Source organism: Nothobranchius furzeri, chromosome 13, assembly GCF_043380555.1.
Source record: "Nothobranchius furzeri strain GRZ-AD chromosome 13, NfurGRZ-RIMD1, whole genome shotgun sequence".
NCBI classification, from domain to species: Eukaryota; Metazoa; Chordata; class Actinopteri; order Cyprinodontiformes; family Nothobranchiidae; genus Nothobranchius; species Nothobranchius furzeri.
Window position 1 is genome coordinate 27,544,157 of NC_091753.1, and position 25,077 is coordinate 27,569,233.

General features: G+C 46.0%; 1 protein-coding gene and 1 long non-coding RNA gene across 2 annotated transcripts in view; one reads left to right on the forward strand and one right to left on the reverse strand.

The window, feature by feature from the left end:
* The window catches only part of igsf5b (immunoglobulin superfamily, member 5b), a 30,828-nt gene that overhangs the window by 4,105 nt on the left and 1,646 nt on the right, over positions 1 to 25,077 (forward strand). The window contains exons 4-8 of the mRNA XM_015951956.3: positions 11,539 to 11,666; positions 13,095 to 13,260; positions 13,418 to 13,549; positions 16,787 to 16,811; positions 17,351 to 17,439. Coding sequence (XP_015807442.3) covers positions 11,539 to 11,666; positions 13,095 to 13,260; positions 13,418 to 13,549; positions 16,787 to 16,811; positions 17,351 to 17,439 — 540 coding nt within the window. The remainder of the gene's footprint in view (positions 1 to 11,538; positions 11,667 to 13,094; positions 13,261 to 13,417; positions 13,550 to 16,786; positions 16,812 to 17,350; positions 17,440 to 25,077) is intronic.
* LOC139062491 (uncharacterized) lies at positions 755 to 24,248 on the reverse strand. The gene is made up of 5 exons (XR_011516023.1): positions 24,143 to 24,248; positions 16,164 to 16,240; positions 3,753 to 3,869; positions 3,592 to 3,668; positions 755 to 894 (listed from the first exon to the last, which is right to left on the reverse strand). It is a non-coding gene; the product is annotated as an uncharacterized lncRNA (long non-coding RNA).

A 25,077-nucleotide genomic window follows, 5' to 3' on the forward strand; every position in this document is an offset into this window, starting at 1 on the left:
TTATTCAACTTAAGCCTAATAATGTCTTAAAATGTAAATTCTCTGTAGTTTTTATTTAAATATTCCCTGCTGCTTTTCTTTAAACTGAACAGAATCAGTGTACTGCAGGTTATGTTTTGTTTTACATTTTTCTATAAAAAAACAAGCAAACTCTTATTTAATCTATTACAGGTCAGCATGCACTGTGCTGAACATCTGCCTCTGTGCTGGTGAAGTTGTGGGTCTGGAGGATGAGCCTGAGGAAGATGTGTGGAGGAGGTCAGTGGTGCTCTGTCCTGGAGGAGGTACCAGCAGACCACCACTATTGTTAACAGGCAAGTCATTCACAGAGATGTAACAGCCTTCGTCTGAGCCAGCCCAGCAGGCCCTGTAGATGGACGATGGAGTGGACAGTGAGAGGAAGCGTCCCAAAGCTCTCTGCAGACCGTCCTGTATGATGTTCCTCTGGCCAGAAATGTCCAGCCACGGGTCTGCTCCAGCCCTCCATCCACATCTGGATCCTCCTGCAGCAGATCCAGCTGCACTGTTCAAGACTTCCTGCTCACTCAGTTTAAATAAATGATCCAGGAAGAGTCACTCAGGTTAATCCTGCTTTAACCGTACAAAACTGGTCCATACTGGTTTTGATCTGTAAATAAGTGTAACATATTTTAAATGATCTTGTCTCCTTACCATCTTTTCATTTTCTGTTCATGTAACATGTTCAAAACCATCTGTAATAATAAAACTGGTGACAAAACCAATGACCAGAAAGAGTTATCAGTTAGTATTTGTTTTAATAAATGTGTTCAAATATCAAACAGCTAAATAACATTAACATGATGACAGTAGAAGGCCTCTCTCCCAGGATGACCCAACAGGTAAAGACTCTCCTGACCCTGGACACCTGCAGTCCTACAGAGAAAATCAGAGACCACAGGTGACAAAATGGGTTTTCCTGGTTCAGCGTTCCAGTTTACTTTTACTGTAGAGAATTTCCAATGTCTTCCTTTTTCGTCATTTCTCTCCTCCCAAGGATGCGCCGGCAAACAAAAGTCTGTGTGCAAACACACACATCCACACACACTAAGCAGCCAAAGGAAACAAGCAGATGGCAAGTCTCTGAAAAGCCACGGCCATGGGAGAGGGTGCAGAAACACCCTGGATTTAACCTTGATGGAACAGAAAGCAGCAAAACAGAAAAACGGAGATAAAATGAAGGGAGAGAAAGTGTGTAGCTGCTTTGATTCTGCCCGCCCACGCTCTGCCTGCTTCACTAGAAGACAAAAGGAGTGGTATATCACCCAAGCAGACAACATACACTTCTGAGGTCCTTTTGTTTAAAATTCACTTTGAAATGAGGGACAGAAGAATGGAGGCCTTCAGTTTTGTGTGAAAGCAGCTGAACTAGCACACGAGTGATCAATACCAGCCCACATCAAGGGCGGGGAAATTATTAGGCACTGTGTGGTGGAGTGAAGTTGGCCTTGTATATTTGATGGTTCCTGTGACAATGGTTAATGGCGGAGTGGTGGTGGTGGTGATGGTAGGGGAAATTGATCGGGCTCCAGTTATAAATACAAGTTGGAAACAGTTGAACTCGACGCCAGTCAGGAAGCAGCACAGGAGGATTTACAGTCTGCAGCTGTGGCTGATCTCCACTCAACCCTCTTCTTTAATTTAATGGATCTTATAGAAATGTTTGACCACAGGCTGGGAGATCATTTAACATCCTGGACTTGTTAGAAGCAAGCTTACTTTAATAGGCCCTGAGATTTTTAATCAAAGGAATAAGCAACAGTTTTCTGATTTCACCGCTGCAGGTAGAGGTCATGATATACGCGGCTCAGTTTTTGGGCCTATTTTCGTGGCTAACACCTAGATGTTTTCTACCTTATCTGCATGCTAAAATCTCACTAATAACAACTGATGCACAACATTTTTGAACCGGAATCTGTTTTGAACATTTAATCAACTCTCCAATCTTAATTTTGTTTCCTTTCGCACAGAAGTAAAACCAAACTTTCAACCAGGGCTCACTAAACAAATGAATAACCTGACCAAGTGCCACTAAATTAAAATAGTGCTGAAACACTAAAGCAACCCACTAAAACTCAGCAGTTACATCTAAAATGGATTGAATCTTTTTTCATTTTACTGGTAATTCTAAAACACATCTTCATCGTCACATGAAACCTCACTGGACTTAGCAGCAACAAACCCCTCATTTCTGAGATGTCCTATAGATATCCGTGGATCTGCCTGACTTTAAATCTGCTCTGCTACAGAGTTATATCGGCCAATGCTGATTTAGAACAAAAATAGTAAATGTCTGCCCTATACATCAGCCGATCAACAGAACTGATTACATAAAGATGAAGCCCTGATCCACTGGTCCATCCCACCATCACTTGACAAGAGGAGGAAGAAGAAGAAGAAGACTATCTTTTATATAGCGCCTCTCAAGATAAAAATCACGAGGCGTCTGCCCAACACTGGCGCCACCAGTTCCTCTGACACAAAGGTCTAGTTCCAATACTGTCACCCTTGCGCCCCTCAGTTGTTCCTGTCCAGGGTTGTGAGTGCTAGGGTGTCCCGATTCTCATGTGTGGCCCCGCCCCTTTTGCACACAATCCACACATCGCCGAAGCCCACATTAGTCGAGACCTTCTGTAGATTTTTTCTGATTACCTTCACTTCATGCTGCTGTTTCTATTGATTCTGTCTTTCCCGAAATACCGGATATGGCCACCCCTAGAAAATTACTGGCCAGCAAAAGGTGAATGAAACTAAAACTAAAAAATAAAAAAAATAAAAACATTTTGAAAAAAATAAAAAATTGAAATAACATTTTAAACAACTGAAATGTCTTTTTCTGAAATGTTTGTGTTTGTAAAATGTAAGTTAATTGTTTTGGATACATACTTTATATATATATATATATATATATATATATATATATATATATATATATATATATATATATATTTTAATTAAAATCGAATAAAAGAGTAATGCAATTCATCCAGGGGTGGACTGGGATCAAAATTCGGCCCCGGAATTTTCTCTTCAGACCGGCCCACTACTTTAGCCGTGGACACTACATATAAGTCAGTAAATTTTCCTGCGTCTCCTCTCTGTATACTACAAAGGATAGTCATATTTTGTGATAGTTAACAAATACAGAATGTAAATTAACTCAAGGACTAAAATTGTCAGCTATATCAATCAATCAATCAATCAATAAATCAATCAATCAGTTAGTATTCATTATACTGTCAAATAACAACAGAGGTTGTGTCATGACTAAGGGTGGGGCAGCAAGACTAATGGGAAGAGCCCTGGTGCTACCTTTTATGTTTTTAGTTTGTGACTGTAAAAATCTTGTAGTGTACACCCAGTGTTTGTTAAAACAGACCCGGACAATAAAAACTAAATTTCCTGATAAATGATCTGAATAAATAGCAGCATTAGACCTGAAACTTCTTTGATTTAGCGGTGACTCAGTCATAAAGGAACCATCAATAGAGAACTGAAAGGAAAATGGGATGCATCATTAAGTCTCTAATCTTCCCAAATTAAGTAGGATTTTATAGAACATTATAAACTTACTGTTCAACAGCCAACCTCTGGTCCAGAAGAAGCAGAGAGAAAGTAGGTCCTCAAACATGGATGGGGAGGAACAACTCCTCAGGATTTCACATGTCAAGAGGCCAAATTAGTCTCTAATAATCCACAATTAGGTATGATTTCATAAAACATTATAAACTTACCATTTGAAATGAAACTCAACAGCCAAACTTTGGTACAGTGGAGGCAGATAGAAAACAGGTCTTCGAACAAGTCCACAATGAACAGAGAGAACGACTCCTCAAATATGTCAGAACAGCCTGTAATAGAGAATAAGTGATGCTTTAGTGTACATGATCACACAAAATTAAGGATTAATACCCATGCACAATAAATCTTCGTCTTCGTCTACGTCTTCCTCCGCTTATCCGGGTCCGGGTCGCGGGGGCAGCATCCCAATTAGGGAGCTCCAGGCCGTCCTCTCCCCGGCCTTGTCCACCAGCTCCTCCGGCAGGACCCCAAGGCGTTCCCGGACCAGATTGGAGATGTAACCTCTCCAACATGTCCTGGGTCGACCCGGGGGCCTTCTGCCGGCAGGACATGCCCGAAACACCTCCCCGGGGAGGCGTCCAGGAGGCATCCTGACCAGATGCCCAAACCACCTCAACTGGCTCCTTTCGATCCGGAGGAGCAGCGGTTCTACTCCGAGTCCCTCCCGAATGTCCGAGCTCCTCACCCTATCTCTAAGGCTGAGCCCGGCCACCCTACGGAGGAAACTCATTTCGGCCGCTTGTATCCGCGATCTCGTTCTTTCGGTCATTACCCAAAGCTCATGACCATAGGTGAGGATTGGGACGTAGATCGACCGGTAAATCGAGAGCCTGGCTTTCTGGCTCAGCTCCCTCTTCCCCACGACAGATCGGCTCAGCGTCCGCATCACTGCAGATGCCGAACCAATCCGCCTGTCGATCTCCCGATCCCTCCTACCCTCACTCGTGAACAAGACCCCGAGATACTTAAACTCCTCCACTTGAGGTAGGACCTCTCCCCCGACCCGGAGGTGGCAAGCCACCCTTTTCCGGTCGAGAACCATGGTCTCAGATTTGGAGGTGCTGATCCTCATCCCAGCCGCTTCACATTCGGCCGCGAACCTACCCAGCAAGAGCTGAAGGTCAGAGCTGGATGAAGCTAGGAGGACCACATCATCCGCAAAAAGCAGAGACGAGATTCTCCTGCCACCAAACTCGACACACTCCACACCATGGCTGCATCTAGAAATTCTGTCCATAAAAGTGATGAACAGAACCGGTGACAAAGGGCAGCCCTGGCGGAGTCCAACCCTCACTGGGAACAGGTCCGACTTACTACCGGCTATGCGGACCAAACTCACGCTCCTCTGGTAAAGGGACTGAATGGCCCTTAACAGAAAGCCACCCACCCCATACTCCTGGAGCGTCCCCCACAGGGTGCCCCTGGGGACACGGTCATAAGCCTTCTCCAAATCCACAAAGCACATGTGGATTGGTTGGGCAAACTCCCATGCCCCCTCCATCACCCTTGCAAGGGGATAGAGCTGGTCCACAGTTCCACGGCCAGGACGAAAACCACATTGCTCCTCCTCTATCTGAGATTTAACTATCGATCGGACCCTCCTCTCCAGTACCTTGGCGTAGACCTTTCCAGGGAGGCTGAGGAGTGTGATCCCCCTATAGTAGGAACACACCCTCAGGTCACCCTTCTTAAAGATGGGGACCACCACCCCGGTCTGCCACTCCCTAGGAACTGCCCCCGATGACCACGCAATGTTGTAGAGACGTGTCAACCATGACAGCCCTACAACATCCATAGCCTTGAGATACCCAGGACGAACCTCATCCGCCCCCGGGGCTCCACCGCTGTGTAGTTGTTTGACTACCTCAGCAACTTCTGCCCCCGAGATCGGACAGTCCATCCCCAGGCCTCCCAGCTCTGGTTCCTCCTCGGAATGCGCATTGGTGGGATTGAGGAGCTCCTCAAAGTATTCCTTCCACCGTCCGACTATAGCCTCAGTTGACGTCAGCAGCTCCCCATTCCCACTGTAAACAGTGTGAGCGAGTTGCTGCCTTCCTCTCCTGAGGCGCCGGACAGTTTGCCAGAACCTCTTTGGAGCCGATCGATAGTCTTTCTCCATGGCCTCACCAAACTCCTCCCACGCCCGAGATTTTGCCTCGGCAACTGCCACTGCTGCACCCCGCTTGGCTATCCGGTACCTGTCTGCTGCCTCCGGAGACCCACAGACCAGCCACGCCCTGTAGGCCTCCTTCTTCAGCCTGACGGCTCCCCGAACCTCTGGTGTCCACCAGCGGGTACGGGGGTTGCCACCACGACTGGCACCGGCCACCTTACGACCACAGCTAGCAACAGCCGCCTCGACAATCGCAGAGTGGAACAAGGCCCACTCGGACTCAATGTCCCCCACTGCTCTCGGGACGTGGTCAAAGCTCTGCCGGAGGTGGGAGTTGAAGACCGTCTTGACAGGTTCTTCTGCCAGGCGTTCCCAGCAGACCCTCACTATGCGTTTGGGTCTGCCAGGTCTACGCGGCATGTTCCCTTGCCATCTGATCCAACTCACCACCAGGTGGTGATCAGTTGACAGCTCCGCCCCTCTCTTCACTCGGGTGTCCAAAACATACGGCCGCAGGTCAGATGATACGACTACAAAATCTATCATCGACCTGTGACCTAGGCTGCCCTGGTACCAAGTGTACCAGTGGGCATTCTTATGTTCGAACATGGTGTTCGTTATGGCCAAACTGCGGCTTGCACAGAAGTCCAATAACAAAACACCGCTCGAGTTCAGATTAGGTGGGCCGTTCCTCCCAATCACACCCCTCCAGGTCAAGCTGTCATTGCCCACGTGAGCATTGAAGTCCCCCAGCAGGACAATGGAGTCCCCTGATGGAGCACTATCTAGCACTCGTCCCAGGGACTCCAAAAAGGGTGGGTACTCTGAACTGATATTTGGCCCATAAGCACAAACAACAGTCAGGACCCGTTCCCCGACCCGAAGGCGCAAGGAAGCTACCCTCTTGTCCCCCGGGGTAAACCCCAACACACAGGCAGAGAGTCTTGGGGCTAACAAAAAGCCAACCCCAGCCCTCCGCCTCTCACCCGGAGCAACTCCAGCAAAGTAGAGTGTCCAACCCCTCTCCAGGTCTCGGGTTCCAGAGCCAATGCAATGTGTCGAGGTGAGTCCGATTATATCTAGCCGGTACCGCTCAACCTCTGCCACAAGCTCCGGCTCCTTCCCCGCCAGCGAGGTGACGTTCCATGTCCCAAAAACTAGTTTTCTTGTCCGGGGATTGGACCGCCAAGGCTCCCGCCTTGGTCTGCCACCCGATTCGCATTGCACCGGACCCTTCATGTTCCTCCTGCGGGTGGTGGGTCCACAGTTGGACGAGCCCATGTATCCGGTTCGGGCTGGGCCCGGCCGGGCCCCATGGGCGAAAGCCCGGCCACCAGGCGCTCGCTCACGGGCCCCAACCCCAGGCCTGGCTCCAGGGTGGGACCCCGGTAACCCTCCGGGCCGGGTACTCCGACTCTTCGTTTTAATCGCCATGAAAGATCCTTCGAACTGTTCTTTGTCTCACCCTTCACCTAAGACCAATTTGTCATGGGAGACCCTACCAGGGGCACTAAGTGCCCCAGACAACATAGCTCCTAGGATCATTAGGGCACTCAAACTCCTCCACCACGATAAGGTGACGGTTCAATAAATCTGTAAAGGATAATTAAAACAACAAATAAGGAATTGCAACATCTAAAATGTGTGATGATAACTGTATTAAATATTTCCCACCTTATCAGTGGAGCAGCTTTTTAAGCAGCTCACTCTTCTCTGCTAGTCAAAGTCATTTTATTGTCATTTCTACCGCATGTGCAAGACATACAGAGAAACGAAATTTAGTTTCAGTACACACAATTCAGAGATCAGACATACAAGACAAGGCAAGGACATGACAAGAATTGGTGACTGCGGTCATTCGCAACATGAGTCGCGCTACCTTAATAGATGAAAAGGAATTACATGAGGATAGGTTGGTGGAGGGAAAAAAACAGGCATACCATAGTTACACCCGACAGGGCGTAGCTGTACTATGCAAGTCTATCCATCACAGATTGCAGTTAGAGGCTACAGTAGGTCCAGGCAATACAACTCAATGGGAGAAAAACTGTTTTTGGAAGAAATTTCCAAAAAGAAACTGTCCAAATGTTTCCCTGAACATTACTTTACAGCGATTGGATTCACAAACCTGCCATATTATGTATTCATTCCTATGTTGCTGAAAGTCCTTTCTACTGGTCAACATCACACATGTTTTTAATACACTTGTACATCTTTAAGGGAAAATTAATTAGAGTTGCCCTCAGTCACCCCTGCTTTCCACCGGAGCCGGAGGGAAAATAATGAGAATGGAGATGAAATGGATGGAAATATCTGCAGTTTTCTAAATGGATGGAGAGTTAAATAAAAACTTTTTTTTACTTTTTCTGCTTCATGTTAGCGTGTGATTATCAGATGTGTTGGGAACAGGACAACTGCATTAAAAACATCACGGTCGTGTTTCCCCCCTCAAGTTTCTCCTCCAGCCTCGGGTGGTGAGAGAAGGAGAAACTGTGACAGAAGGGAGAGTGACGGGCAGCGGGACAGTTCGACACACTTCTCTTCCATGATGCAACAAATAATAAATCAGTTGGATCGTCCTGCATTGCCTAGAATGAGTTCTGATGATAATCCACGGAGTTTGAACATTAAATCGCTCCACCACGTCCACGGAGGAGCTGTGAAAAACCAGGTAAAGGAGCAGAGCGGAGAAGAGCAGGGGGCTGTTACCACAAATCTGCTTCATACAGCAGTGAATAAATGTGTCTGATCGCCATGCGTTAAGTTAAATAATAAGTTTTGATAATAATTTGTGCAGAGCATTAAAAGGATATTTTCTGATCTACCATGGGCGCTGTCGCGCTGCATTTGTGGCTGATGCGCCTCTCATAATTGGCCGGTAGGAAGGGACAAGCAGCAGAGTACGTGAGAATGTGCTGCCCAGTAACACGCTGCTGATGGGACCTGTCTGATGGAAAGGGGTCACTCACTGTTGATCTATGGGCTCTTTAGAATGTTGTAATGAAACCAACCTTTGGCATATATATTTAAACTAAATCTATCGCTATCGCTTATACTATTGCTTGTAAGTCGCTTTGGACAAAAGCGTCTACTAAATACATAAACATAAACATAAACATAAATCAACCCAAATACCAACACTCACAGCCTTTTTAGCTCATATTACATGATGACACCTATAGATATAAAATGTTTTCTACTTCTTATTGAACACACACACCATGTTTCAAAATGTAACCTGGCCAGCCCCGTGCTAATGCTTCTACTGTCTGTGTCGCCCACGGTGTCGCCCCTTCTCCTGGCGCACAAGCAGCACCTGCTGGGGTGGTGACTAAGGCAGACCCAGGACCAAATAGGGCTGTCAACTTTGAACACTTAGCAGCTCCCACCTTTAGAGACTTCAATCTTTTTCGCCAAAACTTTTCTGCGCCACCCAAACGTTTCTTCGGCTTCTCCATTTTCACATCAACAGTCCGAGGCACGGCACTGTTCAACCACTCCCGCCGACCAGCAATGAGGCCCCGCCCACCCTGGTTTGTGCTGCCTGTGATTGACAGCCCTGTCGCAAGGCCCTGGACCAGTCAGCCCATGACAATGAGAAACAGACCAATAATACATCTTGATGTGGGCAACACACTGCTAGCCTCAGTAACCTATTGGCCGGCCCAATTTGTAAGAAATCTGAGGGCGAGAGAGAAAGACGAACGAAACGAGTGGATGAATGAATGAATGAATGAAATAATTAATAAATGTCAGACTGGCCCGGCGGCCCCCCCACATTGGGTTCGTCGGCCCAACTGGATGGCTCCCGGTGCGCCAGATAGTCAGTCCACCCCTGAATACATCACCACAGGCTAAACTCTCCCAGAGTTACCTTAAGGACCAATTTAGTGTGTCACCCCAAAAATTTCTTTGGCCCTGTCTGGCCATCCCTATTAAAATTTTCTGGAGGTGCCCCTGCCTTCAAGTATATGTGAAGGCAGAAGTCCCAGTACGTGTAATATTTTTTAAATAAACCACCAGAAGTCAGCGACTCTGGGTGTGTTTTTCCTTTCAGTCTAAACAAATGTTTTAGTGATTAGACAAAGGGGTGGGGCAAAGTATGCTGCAACTGCAGTTCGTTAAGTTTCAGCTACAATTTCAGGTAAAAAAATGTAAAGTCAATCTATTCATCCTTCCATCCAAATTTGATCCTGTTGAGCCTATCGTCCTTCAGGATTTGATTTCTCACACTAACAGTGGTGATATCTTTTAAAATTCAGTATTTTAAGAGGACGCTCTAATTACTTCACTGCTGCTGCTGCTGCAGCTGACAGAGCAGCAGAGCACATCCAATTAAATGACAGCTCAGCAGTGTTTGCAGGATTTGTTCAGATCTGCGCTTCTTATCTTCCAGTTTATTTGCATTTACAGTAACTCCACTTGTATTGAGTGCTCAGAAAAAAGAATAAGGGTGGGATCAGCTCCTGCACAGTCAAGACACCAAACCAATGGCCCACTGCTTCCAATATATTACAAGGAGAGGCCCCTGCTGCTGGCAGTGCCACAAATCCCAGCTGACATTTGCAGCCATTAACAGCAGTGCATGGTGGATCTGGCCCTCCAGTCTGGATACAGAAGATCACTATGGCTTGACACAGCCTTTAATTAATCGTGCATGCTGGCATGCCAAGTTAACAGTCAGCAACTCTACATGTGATTTGTGTACTGCAGCCTTGAATATATGGTTGGAGCAGAGCCACAGATTTACAGCGAGGCTGGTCCACCGCTTCACTTTAATCGTCCAGCATGAAGATGATGTAAATATGACCGCACCAGCCGCTCCGTCTCTGCTTAATTGCTCAATCACAAATGCGGCCCATGAACGCAAAATCTTCTCTTGAGGAAATCAGCATGGTTGCATGCACTGTTGACCACAAACAGGATGTGTGGTACAGGCAAGAGCTGGCGGAGACGTAAATCAGAGAATTTAGGACCTCCATGAGGTCATTTACCTTGTGGAGTTATGGTTGATATACTCATTGGAATGAACTCACACTAGTGCACAATATGCATGCATATATATATATATATATATATATATATATATATATATATATATATATATATATATATATATATATATATATATATATATATATATATATATGTATATAAAACACAGCACATCTACACTCAAACAGCTTGATGCCAAAAAATGCTCCAGAAAAACATGACAGTCCCACTTTTTAGTACCATTGAGGGTCAGTTTGGGCAAACATCTGAACCACTCGCTATAACATCTAGTTGTTACAGAGTTTTTGACACAAAATCACCCCTCAAATAAAATTAAAAGGGGAGGAGTGGACATTTGAAGTGAATGAATACAGAAAAGTCATTCTCTTAGATAAAGCACCAATGATTCTCCCATTATCTCTCTGTCTATAGGAGTAAACTGGGTCCACTGCCTTTCATTTAGCCAGACAACAGACGTCAGAGAGATGTACTGTATCTCTCCACAGCTGATTTATCAGGCAGAGAAGCAGATGAAGGTGGAGGAAAAGGTGGTGGTGTGTGTGTGTGGGGTGGGGGGTGGGGGGGTGGGGGGGGGGTGCAGTCATCGGGCAGTTGAGGCCTGATCAGTCAGGTGGGACGAATGAAACCCATCTCTGTGAGAAGGGGTTTGAGGAGTAGTGTGCAAATGGACACATTTCTAAAAAGTCTTAATGATGATTGAGTGATTTTTGTCAGCTCTGGAGTTCAGCCATGCAGAAGCTGGTAAACTGTATGTGACGCATAAATATGGACGATTAGCTCTGTGAGTGCATTTTGTTTTCCACTTGCAGAGAAGGGAAGCGTGAGAGTCGTTGGAGACGACAGATTGGCTTTTAAAGGGAAGTCGGTTCTGTTTCAGTGCCAAGCAGAAGGATGGTACCCTCAGCCTGTGCTGCAGTGGCAGGTGCATGGGAAAAAGGTAACAACAGTTTTTCTCTGTTTTCCTTTTTCCGCTGTAACGCATTATTTCAGGAGTAATAGATCGTTTTTCTCTATTTGAAATAAACAACATCTACTTATGAGCGTACCAAACGCTAAATCTGATTTGACTGGATTTGCATCTGCAGAAGAAGAACTGTGTGGAAAAACAGCCTTTAGTGTTCATTACTCTATCAATACATCATGTTCAGTGCTGAAAGCTTTTTTGCATTTAGCTTTTATTTAGGTCTCCTTAACATTGGGTTAAGGCCTCACTATGACTTAAACCAGACAGCCTGAACACGAGTCTTAGTGGGGTCACAGGATCAGTAGGTGCACATTGAGTACGCCGCGGGGTTTTTGTTAAAGAGAACCGATGCAAAACGGGTTTCAGCATGCACAAACCCTCCAGTGCAGTGCTGTGGTGGTTTATCATTCAGGTCAGGAGTTCTGCTGTCCAGCCCAGACCGGCAATGCTAAACGGCAAATGGCCTTTATTTGTATAGCACTTTCTAGGGTTCTGGAACCCCCCAAGGCGCTTCACAACACAATCAGGCATTCACCCATTCACACACACATTCACACGCTGGTGGTGATGAGCTACAGTGTAGCCACAGCTGCCCTGAGGCACACTGACAGAAGCGAGACAGCCGAACACTGAAGCCACCGGTCCCTCCAACCACCACAAGGCGGGTTAAGTGTCCGGCCCAAGGGCACAACAGCAACGTTCCCCAAAGGAAGGGTGCCACCGTTTTGTCTGTTCAAGCAGGATTGTGGTTCAGGGATGAGAGAGGACTACACTGTCCATCGTATAAACTCAGTTTGAGTGGATGATTGGGAGGCGGGGGCGAGGAAGGTCTCTGACGGCCCCATCAAAACTACAGTTTCTCTTCTGACTTCAAAGTTTATATAAATAAAACACATTTAAATTTGTTTTTAACTTTTGTAGAAAACAAACTCCAAAACTTCCGGATCCATCAACCACGAGCCATGTTGATGGTGATGCTGCTGCTTTTAGAGCAAATTAGAAAAGCTGATTTGATTGACTGTTTATCCCATTTTTATGTTCTAGTAATTATTTTCCATCAACCTTAAACTGATCCCATTTAAAGCCTTTGGTTGCAGATTATGCTGGGAACTGATTACTAACAGCTGGCTATGACCAGTAATTGCTAGGAGTTTCGCCTTCACCACACAATAAAATTAGCAAAAGGTTTTTTGTTTTGCTACTACTTTGAATATTGCAATGTCTGATTTTATTCTGAGGTTCTGCAGCCATATTTAATTTGTCTAAATAGGCGCACTGATTAGGAGTAACTGAACTTCCAGGTGTTGACTTAAGGTTTCCGTAGTAAACACTTTTTTAAATCAGTGAAAAGGCCAGCATAGGGTGTAAATAATGATTTTCTGTGTGGGTGATGGTGCTCAGGTGAGTCCTGGTGACTATAACAGCAGCATACAGGAGACGGACAAGAGCCTCTTCATGGTGTCCAGCAACGTGAGCGTTATGGCTGAGAGGACGTCCCCTGTGGACTGCCTGGCCTCTGTGTCTGCCCTCAGCACACCTCTGAAGAGCCGCGTCACTCTGATCGTTGGTGAGAGCAAACAAACTGATATTATGGGAAACATTTCTCTCCTTTTTCTGTGAGAAGATTTAAATCTCAGTAGCCCAGTAAATATCTTCTTTGTCTGCAGATTTAGATCAGACGTTTCTCTGAATTCTGTGCTGAAATGTGACTTTTTCTCTTCCAGTTGTAGAGGTGTCACAGGTTGAAAGTGGTTGCTCGGCGCTGTTGGGAGCGACCGCCGCTCTCTCCGCTCTTCTGCTGCTCATGCTGCTCTCCATCTGCACTGTCCTCTGTTACAGACGAAGGAGAAACCCAGGTAGGCACTCTCCTCCGTCTTAAATCGCTCCAGGCGAACAAATGCCAGCTCGCCCCACCAATTCTTCTTTTCAGTGCAGGAGCTGTGATTAAAGTATAATGAGGAGCATCGGCGGCTGCACGTTGCCCTGTGGTGGCCTTCACCAAGATCACGCCGTATCTTTTCTGACAAAAGCAGAACATTGGTGGTCAGCAGAACACTGTTCTCATGAGGAAGCAGCAGAAAAGGAAGGGCCAGGGAGGTTTGTGTCTGGCTGCAGGAAGGGTAGTCTGACCCATGGAAAAAGGTGGACAGCAGCTAATAAACTCTATTATCTTTAGCTGAAAAGTTTTTTTTTAATTATTTCAGCAATAGTGGCATAAAATACAGAAAAGGATGTAACAGGTGCAGCTTTTTATCATTTAAACTTCTAATAGTTCTTCTTAATGCACAATTTAACAATTTATATAAAATTCAATTTCCTAATGAGGAAAACAAATTTAATATTGGGGATCAGTGATCTGTATATTTGAGCAAAAATCAGAGAGTTTAAATTAAACCTTTCTTCTTACATTATAAACCATTTGTCAGTTAAGCTCTCTGTGTGAGTGGAGGCCATCCTAATGCTGCTGCCTGTGGGAAGATAGGAACCTTGAACAGGTTACCTGTTTGATTAGGTGTGTGTGTGTGTGTGTGTGTGTGTGTGTGTGTGTGTGGTATGCACTTGTATTAATAAGTTTATGTGGACAAATTTTAACTTTTAACCTGTAGTGTGTGGACATTTTCACATTGTGGGGACATTTGGCTGGTCACCACAATGACGAAATACCCTAAAATGTGGTTTTAGAGATATGGTGTGAATTAACTTTTGTTTAGGTTAGGGATAGAATTAGAACAGCATTGGTTATGGTTAGGATTGGTGTATGGGTTAGGCATAATACAGTCACAAAAATGAAAATATATAAAAAATGAACGGAAGTCAATGGAGGGTCCACACAAGCATATAAATACAAGTGTGTGTGTGTGTGCGCGCGCATGTCTGTACTCAGCTATGACACTTTATTGCTTCGGGGCATCAAGAATAACTATTTTCTGCAGTTGCTGGTGATGAAACACTTTTTATTTAGGTGCCTTTATTACATTAATTACCTTTATATTAAAGGTAGTGGCCATCAGACTCGGCATTAAAATTGTAGAAATTCATTATAACTGCACTTTACCATCTACATAAATATGAACTGGGTTCAGTTTTTCATTTTGTTAAGAACTTTTGTCATAAATCATTACAGAAAATCCAAATCCTCTCCTCTAGACAGTGATGGACTGTGTTCTGCCTACATCACTCCAGCAGTAAAACAAGGTCGCTGCTGATGCTGGTATTGTGAATAACTGTATTTTGTTTCCTTTTGTGCTCTTAATTATTACGAAAAATTGCGTTTACAGCTGCAACAAAAGGTCTGAGCCATATGTCCGTGTCCTACACGCATTTTTAAATAACACAGGTCTGATCTAAAATATTAACCTACGTCTATAAATCCATCTAGAACCGCACCAGTACTTCTGGACTCCGAGTCCTGTTAGCATGACTGCAGCAACACTGTTTTAGTTCTGATAAGGAATAAAACAAGTCAATTGGGAAAGCTATGACACACACACAGATATAATCTAAAAGATGATCCCCATAACAACAATAGATCCTCCATGGACCAGTAGAACTTCATGACATCCTGGATTAGTGGAGTCAAACTAAGGATTCCAGCATCGGGGAGATTTATTCTGGTGAGCTATTAGTTAAATATTTTCCGGAGTTATATCAATATATACATGGAGCTGTAAAGCTGGCAGCGCACATATCTGTAGATTAATGAACTATATTGGGACACATGATGGAGCTAAGACCAGCTGAGAACTCGTCAGTTTAGAGCTCCCGGTGGAGCACAGAAATGAAATATTTAACAAAAGCAAACAAACTGAAGATGAACAGAAGCCTCCTCTATGTCCAAATTGGGTCGCAGGTCTTCTGAGTCAAACGGTCTAAAACATGTCTGCACCTCCGGTAGTGATATCCAGCTAGCGGGGTCGGAGTTCGGTTGAACTTCTACGGTAATCCAATATCCGTTCTCGCCGCCGTATCCCAGAGAAAAACCTAATCTGACCGACTAGCAGAGGCTTCAGAAGCGACACCTGACTGATGACACATTGTTCTCTGCTATAACGCTAACGCAGAAACACCGGAGTCAGGCGTAGTTTACCATCGCTGTTTTAGCAGATCTCCTTGTGAAACGTCACCAGCTGCCCAGGGCATAGACCCGAAGTTAGTTTCTGTTTTTCCCGCGCCAGTCCAAAACATCAGATTTTCTTGAAATTCCAGCGGTGAAAATCCCCAAACCTTTTTAATCTGAGGTTTTAATACTTCTTTACTCATGCTGTTCAAATGAAATTTGCCTCTGGCAAATATCTTTAAGGTTTATTCATCTCATCACCTCTAGGATGAAAGCATGGTGATAGAGGGGATTCCTGCTGTAGCAGACAGAGGAGCTGTGACAGAAAGACACACTTTTTAAGTTGCCATAATCCTCTAGACAGATGCTGCTCCACTGCTATTCATGCACCCTGTTTGGAGCAGAGGGATTACCGTAAAGCAGGTGTGACCTTTTGGTAACTGAAACATCTGACATGTCCTCCTCCTCCTCCATCCTCACTCACACAGCTCTGAGGAAACAAAAGAGAGATTCACATGAACTTCATTGGATTGCTTCACATGTCAGAGAACATGGCAACCTTCCAAGTCACAAAACACCTCTAATCTCTTTCAATAGGGTGTGATGCATTTTTTCTAATGACTACAAAAAACAACAATAAGACAGGCACCATACAAGAATGTGACCCATATGAAATTTAATATATAATAACAAGAGCCATTTCTCTCCTTGTAAAAGAGCAGTTTACATCCCTCCTGAGGCACGCTCCGTCTGCAGCTCGTGCCCTTTTTTTTGGCCACATGGAGCCACATGGAGCAGCAGCAACCATGAGGCCACGTTACTAAACTCATTAATGCCCAGCTCCAGCTTTTTGCTGCTGAGTTGCAGTCTGACTGGAGGCCAAGATATTAGTGCAGAGCTCACAGCAAATAAACAGCAGGACAGCCCTGTTATTGCTGTGTGTGCAGTGAGCGGGCCCAGTTGTTCTGTGGTCAGGGAGAATCATAACGTTAGCAGCTCATAAAACCAAACTTGATCATCTTGTTTTCTCTTTCAGAGAAAGACCCACAGGAGGTAATAAGGTAAGATTTAAAAGCTTTTGCTTTGTGCATCATGGAGTTTTAAATATTCAAACGTTGCATCTTTTTAAAATAAAAACAAAATTAAATTTATATTTACGGTGAAGTTTCTGGTAGAAACAGATTTCCTGCAGAGGGATGGAGCTGTCATGAGCTCGCCTTTCTGAGACTCAGCATGAATCTTTGTTAAAACTGATCTCTGGGAATGAATTAAGGTCTTTATTGATCTTTGTCATGAATTTGAAGTGACCGTCTTCATGATTTATGACAACTTTATTAGAATTCAAACAGTCAAAGCGCTTAGGTTCGCCAGCATTTTTCACACAGCTTAAAAACGAAGTTCCAGCCGAGGACTTTGATTAAAGCAGAGTGAAAAAAGATTATGCTCATTTATATCTGTCAGAGGACTTTATGTTGAGAAGAATGCAAAGAGCCTCTGATATACACTGCAGTAAACGGCCTGTCTACTACAGCGTGGCCTCTGGCGGTGGGATTCTGCCACCTCACTGCTGAAGGTCATCTGCTCTCTTGGGTGTTTGCAGGTTCGATCAGTCACTGTTTGGGAGGGGCTCGGTTGCTGAGGCAACAGGTGGGAGCCTCAACATGGGGTACTCCGGTGAAGGCCCAACAGGTGGGGGAGTCAGAATTTTACAAGTCATTAATAATTAATATGTGGAAATTATTTATGTTGAGGTTTAGTTGACAATTTTTGCAGCCCTGCTTCTTTTGTATAGATATATTTCCTGAGATTCATTGACTGTTTTGATTAGATCAAACTCAGTTAACTTATAGTTTTAAATCTTTAAAACAGCTGAAGTAAATCAAGGTGAATTTAGCTCATTTTCAAAACAAAAAAAAAATTTAAAACAGATTTACTTTTGCCCTTGTAGACTTTTGAGTTCATTTTAGGGCTTTTTTAAAATTAGTCACTGCATATTTCAACACTTGAACATTATTGTTGCAAATTCACATCAAACCACTTTTGGTCATAAAGCAGATGTTAGGATTAGTACCTTCAATAGAAACCTACCATATCTAACCCCATACATGTCTACTGCCCTCTGCTGGAAGGTCTGAAGATTGCAAGGGTAGATTTTATTTCTTTATTACTTAGCTTTTATATTATCACTACACAATAAACTTGTAGTAACAAATATTATTTGATTATATATAAAATAATTTTACTTCATAGTATTTTAAATATAATTTGTTTAGTTCAACAAGGTAGATGAGAAAGGTTATGGGCAGAAAACTTTGTTTTAACAATAATAAAATACACAAAATAAAGAAATGAAAATTTCTATTTAAGTAAAATCTAATTGTCACGGGGAGTTAATGTTCTATTTCGTATAGCTCTGCCCTTTAAGACATTGCCTATTGGATTAATCCCATCCCCTTAACCAATCATTGAAGAGCATTTGTGTACGCCCGCCTCCTAGGCGAGTCCTGGTCCCTAAAAAGGCACAGCAAGCATAGCTCGTCTCCTTTTTTTTTTTTATCTTCGAACAACTTAATCGTTTGAAGGAGCTTAAACTAACCTATTCTTCAAGCACATGTCTGACAATCCGGTCAGTTTGTGCTCCCCAGGATTTACATGACAAGAACAACCTACTGAAAAGTGTCATGTCCAGCGGAGCCGTTCATCTTCTCCACCGGACAGGTACTGTTTATTTACTTAATTGTGGAGGAAGGCCTCCACGATCCCTGGCAGGACCGAGGCCTGGACTCCCGTGCTCTTCTCCTACGCCGTTTCCGGCGAAGAGAGCGCTACTTCGTTAGCTAGTTGCTTAGGCTTCCTGTTCCCGCACCCGTGCTGCATAAGATGGATGGCTTATTTGCCAGCACGGCGCTGTCTAGTTTCGCTGCTCCTATCCAGTTATTATTTGGCTCCCAGCGGCTCTGGGTGACTGGAACAACGTTAGAAGGAACCTTACCTAACTTTGCCTTTTACTAAAGCTGGTTGTTTGGTGTGCTACTCCCACCTCCAAACATGGATTGTGACGCAGCTCTCCACTGTGCCCAGTGTTCTGCAGCTGTCTCCGCTGATAGTAGGACTGCTGAAGCGTGTGACTCGAATCTGTGCTCTGCTGCTTTGTCTATGCTTCTCGGACCTCCGGCTAGCAGACACCGGTTCAATTCAGCTTGGACGTGCTGTGTAAACCCCAATATTGCAGCGCTATCGAGACCACAGTAACCTGCAGGGTTAATCAGGTGTCTAGCTGGCCCGAGTTCTGTTCAGAACCAACACTCAGCCGCTGTCTCCAATCTTCCAGCTCAAGCTTGGCGACTCGATGCAGGAAATGTGTGTGATTATGACTGCTTATGAAATGAACATTCCCTGAGAACAAATTACTGTTACGGTCCACAGCTACAGATGGTTCGTACGATCCTTCTGCTGTCCTCTCACACATGTTTTCCCTCACCAAGCACAACCATCCCTCCTGCTCCTCCTGGAGATTGTTCAGAAGATGATGCAGATGGTCGAGGAAGCTATGTGGGAGGTCTTTGCCAAGCCAACCTGCCCCCACTTACGTCTTCGGGCGGCTGAAAGGTTGAATGCCATCTTCTCCACCCATCCAGAATTGATAGCAGTTCCAGCCCTTGGTAATTACTACCTTTATGTCCGGAGTGTATATGGGTCCGCACTTAAGGATGTCACCACAGAGGGTCTGACCTGCTGTGAGAGGTGGTCATCTTCCCCAGAACCCTCCAACGTGCCGCTTCCTGCTTCAGCGGTGGTCACGGAAGACGCATCGCATCCTGCTCCGGCGGTAGTCACGGAAGACGCATTGCATCTTTCTCCGGCGGTGGTCCCGGAGGACACATCGCATCCTGCTCCAGCGGTGGTCCCAAGGGTCGCATCGCATCCTGCCCCGGCGGTGGTCCCGGAGGTAGCACTGCATCCTCCTTCGGCGGTGGTCCCGGAGGACACACCGCATCCTGCCTCGGCGGTGGTCCCGGAGGACGCATCGCATCCTGCTCTGGCGGTGGTCCCGGAGGATGCATCGCATCCTGCTTCAGCGGTGGTCCCGGAGGACGCATACGGCTTCGGGGGTGGTCCCGGAGGACGCATCGCATCCTGCCTCGGCAGTGGTCCCGGAGGACGCATCGCATCCTGCTTCGGCGGTGGTCCCGGAGGATGCATCGCATCCTGCTTCGGCGGTGGTCCCGGAGGACGCATCCGGCCTCGGGGGTGGTCCCGGAGGACGCATCGCATCCTGCCTCGGCGGTGGTCCCGGAGGACGCATCGCATCCTGCCTCGGCGGTGGTCCCGGAGGACGCATCGCATCCTGCTTCGGCAGTGGTCCAGGAGGACGCATCGCATCCTGCTCAGCCCTTCCAAGAGGCTCTAGTCCAGCCTGTCCAAGAGGCTCCAGTTCAGCCCGTCCAAGAGGCTCAGCCCAGTCCGGTGCCTCCAGTCCAATGGTCGACGCCTCCAGTCTCGAAGTCGACAGAAATCGATGTCTCCTGTCTCGAAGTCGACAGAAATCGACGTCTCCTGTCTCGAAGTCGACGCCTCAGTCTCCAGCTCTGAAGTAGACGTCTCCCCCTCCAGTCAAGGGTCTACGTCACCAGTGTTCCAGTCTCAAGATTCCCTTCAAGGGTCTACGTCCCCAGTGTTCCAGTCTCAAGTGTTCCAGTCTCAAGAGTCCCCACAAGTGTCTACGTCCCCAGTGTTCCAGTCTCAAGAGTCCCCAAAAGTGTCTACGTCCCCAGTGTTCCAGCCTCAAGTGTTTCTGTCTCCAGAGTTCCCAGAGTCTACTTCCCCACCAGTCCCAGAGACTACGTCCCCACCAGTCCCAGAGTTCCCTCTGTCCCCTCAGCCTCCAGTGTCCCCTCTTAGTCGTCCTCAGTGTCTTAGCCCAGAGTCCCCTCTTAGTCCTCGTCCTCCTTTAGTGTCCCCTCTTAGTCGTCCTCAGAGTCTTAGTCCAGAATCCCCTCGTAGTCCAGTGTCCCCTCTTAGTCGTAGTCCAGTGTCCCCTCTTAGTCATAGTCCAGCGTCCCCTCAGTCTCCAGTGTCCCCTCTTAGTCGTAGTCCAGTGTCCCCTCTTAGTCGTAGTCCAGAGTTCCCTCTGTCCCCTCAGCCTCCAGTGTCCCCCCTTAGTCGTAGTCCAGTGTCCCCTCTGTCCCCTCAGTCTCCAGTGTCCCCTCTTAGTCGTAGTCCAGTGTCCCCTCTGTCCCTAGAGTCCCCTCGTGGTCCAGTGTCCCCTCTTAGTCGTAGTCCAGTGTCCCCTCAGTCTCCAGAGTCCCCTCGTAGTCCAGTGTCCCCTCTTAGTCCTCGTCCTCCAGTGTCCTGTATCCCCAGACTCCCGCAGTCCCGGCTTCTGGTTCCCCGTTGCCGGCACCCCAGACTCCCGCTGTCCCGGCTCCTGGTCCCCCTCCTTCCGCCCTGCTCTGGCCCTCCCTCCTGGTCCCCCTCCTCCCGCCCTGCTCTGGTTTCCTGTGGGCGTCTTGAATCCGCCCTTGGGGGGGGGGGGGGGGGGGGGGGGGGGGGGGGTTCTGTCATGACTTCCATCCTTCACCCTCCTCTGCCTCCTCATTTAACTTTCATTCAGCTCACCTGGTCCCTTCACCAAGCTCCTGACAAGCCCTGTTTCCCCTGGCAACCACAATCAACTCCATTCATCTCACCTGTTCCTGTAATCAGCTTCATCCACTTCACCTGCTCCTGACTCCTCAGCTCATCTCACACACCTGCTTCCCCTGCTATAAAAGATCAATTCAGCTACCCAGTCTCTGCCAGACTATTGAAAACATTTGCCAGTAAATTCTCCAGCCATCCACCCTGCCTGATCTCTGCCTCCGGACCTCGTTCTTCGCCTGACCCCTGCCTTGTATTCTGCCTGCCAGTTCGACCTTCGCCTGTCTCCGACTCTGTCTCCAGCCTCGCCCAACTCTGGTAACTCGGCATCCTAATAAAGACTTTTTATTTTACTCTCATTGTGTTTGGCGTCTTCACGGGTCTTCCTAGTTCTGTTCGTGACAGACATACAGGGTTTATTTTGAAAATGTAACACGTTAAAAAACAATACCATGATAATACAGAAAACCGTGATAATTTTGGCCACAATAACCGTGAGGTTAATTTTTCACACCGTGACAACCCTAGTCACCACCCCGATCTCATGTCTCATGTTGGGAGAGTTTCGGGGATGTGGCTGTGGATCTGCTTGCATATCGTGAGAACACACCCTACAGACTGTGGTTCTGGTATGGATGCTTTAGCTCACGAATCATGGCTCAGGCTTCTACTTTACATTTTTTCCTGGTTCCGCTAATTCCCAGCCTCTTGGTATGGATTGGGCAGGAACAGCTATCAATTGTTCTGGTAGCCCCTCAACGCAGCGCAGCTCCTTGGTCTTTGGAACTGCAGCTGTTGGTGACAGCGCATCTGTGGTGCCTGTTTTGGAGGGAGGATGCGCTCCTACAAGCAAGCGGAGCCATCAGACACCCACCAATCCTGAATCTACATTTGTGGATTTGATTGCTAAACAGTTGCACTCAGTGTCTCTTGGTCTATCGCCCGACATGATCCAGACCATTCAGAACGCTCGCGCTTCATCCACAGTGGTCTCATATTCTGCTAAATGGGCTGCGTTTCAGCGTTTATGTGAGGAGTGAAACTTGAGCTCCTCTCCTGCCCATTAGCCAGCATTCTGTCTTTCCTGCAGAAGCTGACACAAATATGTGACTCTGCACTGAGATCTGGCTGTGCTTCTGCGCGGACTGTCCCAGGCTTCCTTTGAACCTTTGGACCAGGTTCCAATAAAGGTTTTGTCCCTCAAAACCGCAATGTTGCTGGATTTGACGTCATTTAAGAGAATTAGTGACCTAACTTCTCTCTCTGTCTTGCCATCTTGTCTCAGGAAATGGAATGATGGGTGTACAGCCGTTCTCTGACCCAAACCCAGCGTTCTACCCCCAAAGAGCATCACAAGCTCTTTCAGGCCCTGAACCATTTCTCTGGTGGGGTTTTTCTTCCCCTCGTGCCAGAGTGAGATGCTGCATCCCACCTGCTATGCCCAGTGTGTGCGCACAGATTCTTAAGTCTTTCGCACAGCTCAGCTGCGCACTCCGCAGCAGCTGTTTGTTCACTACAGTGATTGTTCCAAAGGACAACCTCTGTCATCTCAGTGTCTTTCACATTGGCTGAGTGGCCTATGCTTCATATGGCTTGGAAGCTCCAGTCAGATTAAAAGTACATTCTAATCAGGCAGTTTCTTCCTCTGTTGCATTGCGAGCTGGAATGTCTGTAGCAGACATATGCATGGCTGCTTCATGGTCTTCACCACCTGTTTTACCTCAGAGATGTGTCCACCAGTCTCGCTACCAATGTGGTGCTAACGCACAGTTCAGCATAATCACAGCTGTCGCTGAAAGCTCTTATCAGAAACCTTGCAGTTTCGTTTTTGCCATCCTTGTGTTCTTAAACACCCTCGTTGACATGTCCTTACAATATGTCACATTGTGCCCTCTCGTTTGTGACAGCTTCTCTCTCACTGGTTGCTAGGCAACCTTGGGGTTTATTCTCATCAGCTATACGCTGATCATATGCTGTCATCATGTCCTCCAGCTATTCTCTCATGTTTACGCCCGCCGACAGCTGTAGAAGTTTATTAGGTGGAGCCTCTGAGTCCCCTCAGGTTTAGTTCTGAACCAGTGTGGCGTTGACTATGTCTGGCTCCGCCTTTAATCCAATAGGCGATGGCTTAAAGGACGGAGCTATACGAAATAGAATGTCGGTTACATTTTGTAACCCCAGATTCTATGAGTATAGCGTAGCCCTTTAAGCATCTTGGCGTCACTGGTTCTTTGGGCTCAATCAGACTTATGGAGACGAGCTATGCTCACTGTGCCCTTTTTAGGGGCCAGGACCCGCCTAGGGAGGCAGGCGTACACAAAAGCTCTTCAATGCTTGGTTAAGGGGATAGAATTAATCCAATAGGTGATGGCTTAAAGGGCTAAGCTATACTCATAGAATCTGGGTTTACAATACGTAACCAACGTTACACCCCGAATCAGGGGAGAAAGAATCACAAGAGTGATTTATGAGCTGCTTCTCTCATGCAGTCATTTAATGCAACCAAAAATGAACATACATGTTTTACATTCCATATTGTCTCAGGTCATACAGTGGATGGAGCCAATTATTAAACAAAATAGTCAGAATTTACTGAATAAAGTTATTCAGCACAAGTGGTACCAGTAGCATTTCTAGCACTTGCCGTCAGCTAATAGCTAAACACACGAATGCGGTCTAACTACGCATAAAACTGACATAAAATAATCTACAAGTCACAAACACCCACAGTTATCATGTTTTATTACATTACCTGAAACAGGGGAGAAATAATCACGAGAGTGATTTATGAGCTGCTTCTCTCATGCAATCATGTTTTCCCCCAGTGGAAGGCAAAGCCACTACCAATCGAACTCAGAGAAGGCTTGTTAGTCGATCGCCGATACACAATTCACTCATTTTAACTAAAATTAATCAAACATGAAATATAACATGAGATATTAGCTTTTAAACAGTATTGTTAATATATTTACATTGGTCTGTTTTTAATCTATATGAACCTGCTATGAATTTACATTCACTGTGAAGCTTTGTACCATAAACAGCATTTCTTACCACACCGTAGTTCAAATGAAATCAGTCTTATAACAAATAATGAACAGTCACTGGATTCTCCTTGGAGCTGCTTAGAGGGGTATAAAAGCGGTCTTTAAGCTTGGGCATCAAACAGTCTTTTAGCCTATCACATGAAATACCAGGGAGACGAGATGAGGACAGAGAGGAGCACTGCCTAATGGGACAAGATGACTGAGTTTTAGGTGCTTTTATGATAGCAGATGTGTGTGTGTGTGTGTGTGTGTGTGTGTGTGTGCGTGCGTGCGTGTCTGTGTGTGTTGAGCTGTAAACACTCAGAGGTAAAGACTTCAGTTAAATGTTAAACAATTATACTCATATAAAAAAACAGATAGCCTGGTAGTTAAAAGTTTCTGCCTCATTCTTCACCCTCTGGAGACGTGTGACAGAAAAAAACAAGTGTCTTTATAAAGTATAGAGACATGGATTAATTACACTATTACTAATGTTTTAAGTTAACACAATATCAATATTCCATTGTGTTTGAAAGTAATTTAAGCACTAATTTAAATACCGGATGCTTGTTTGGTTCCTTTTAGATTAATCGAACAACACTTCAGTTTGACTCGTGCTTTAAATCTAAACTTTGGTGTTTAAGGAGCTGATGAGGAGAAT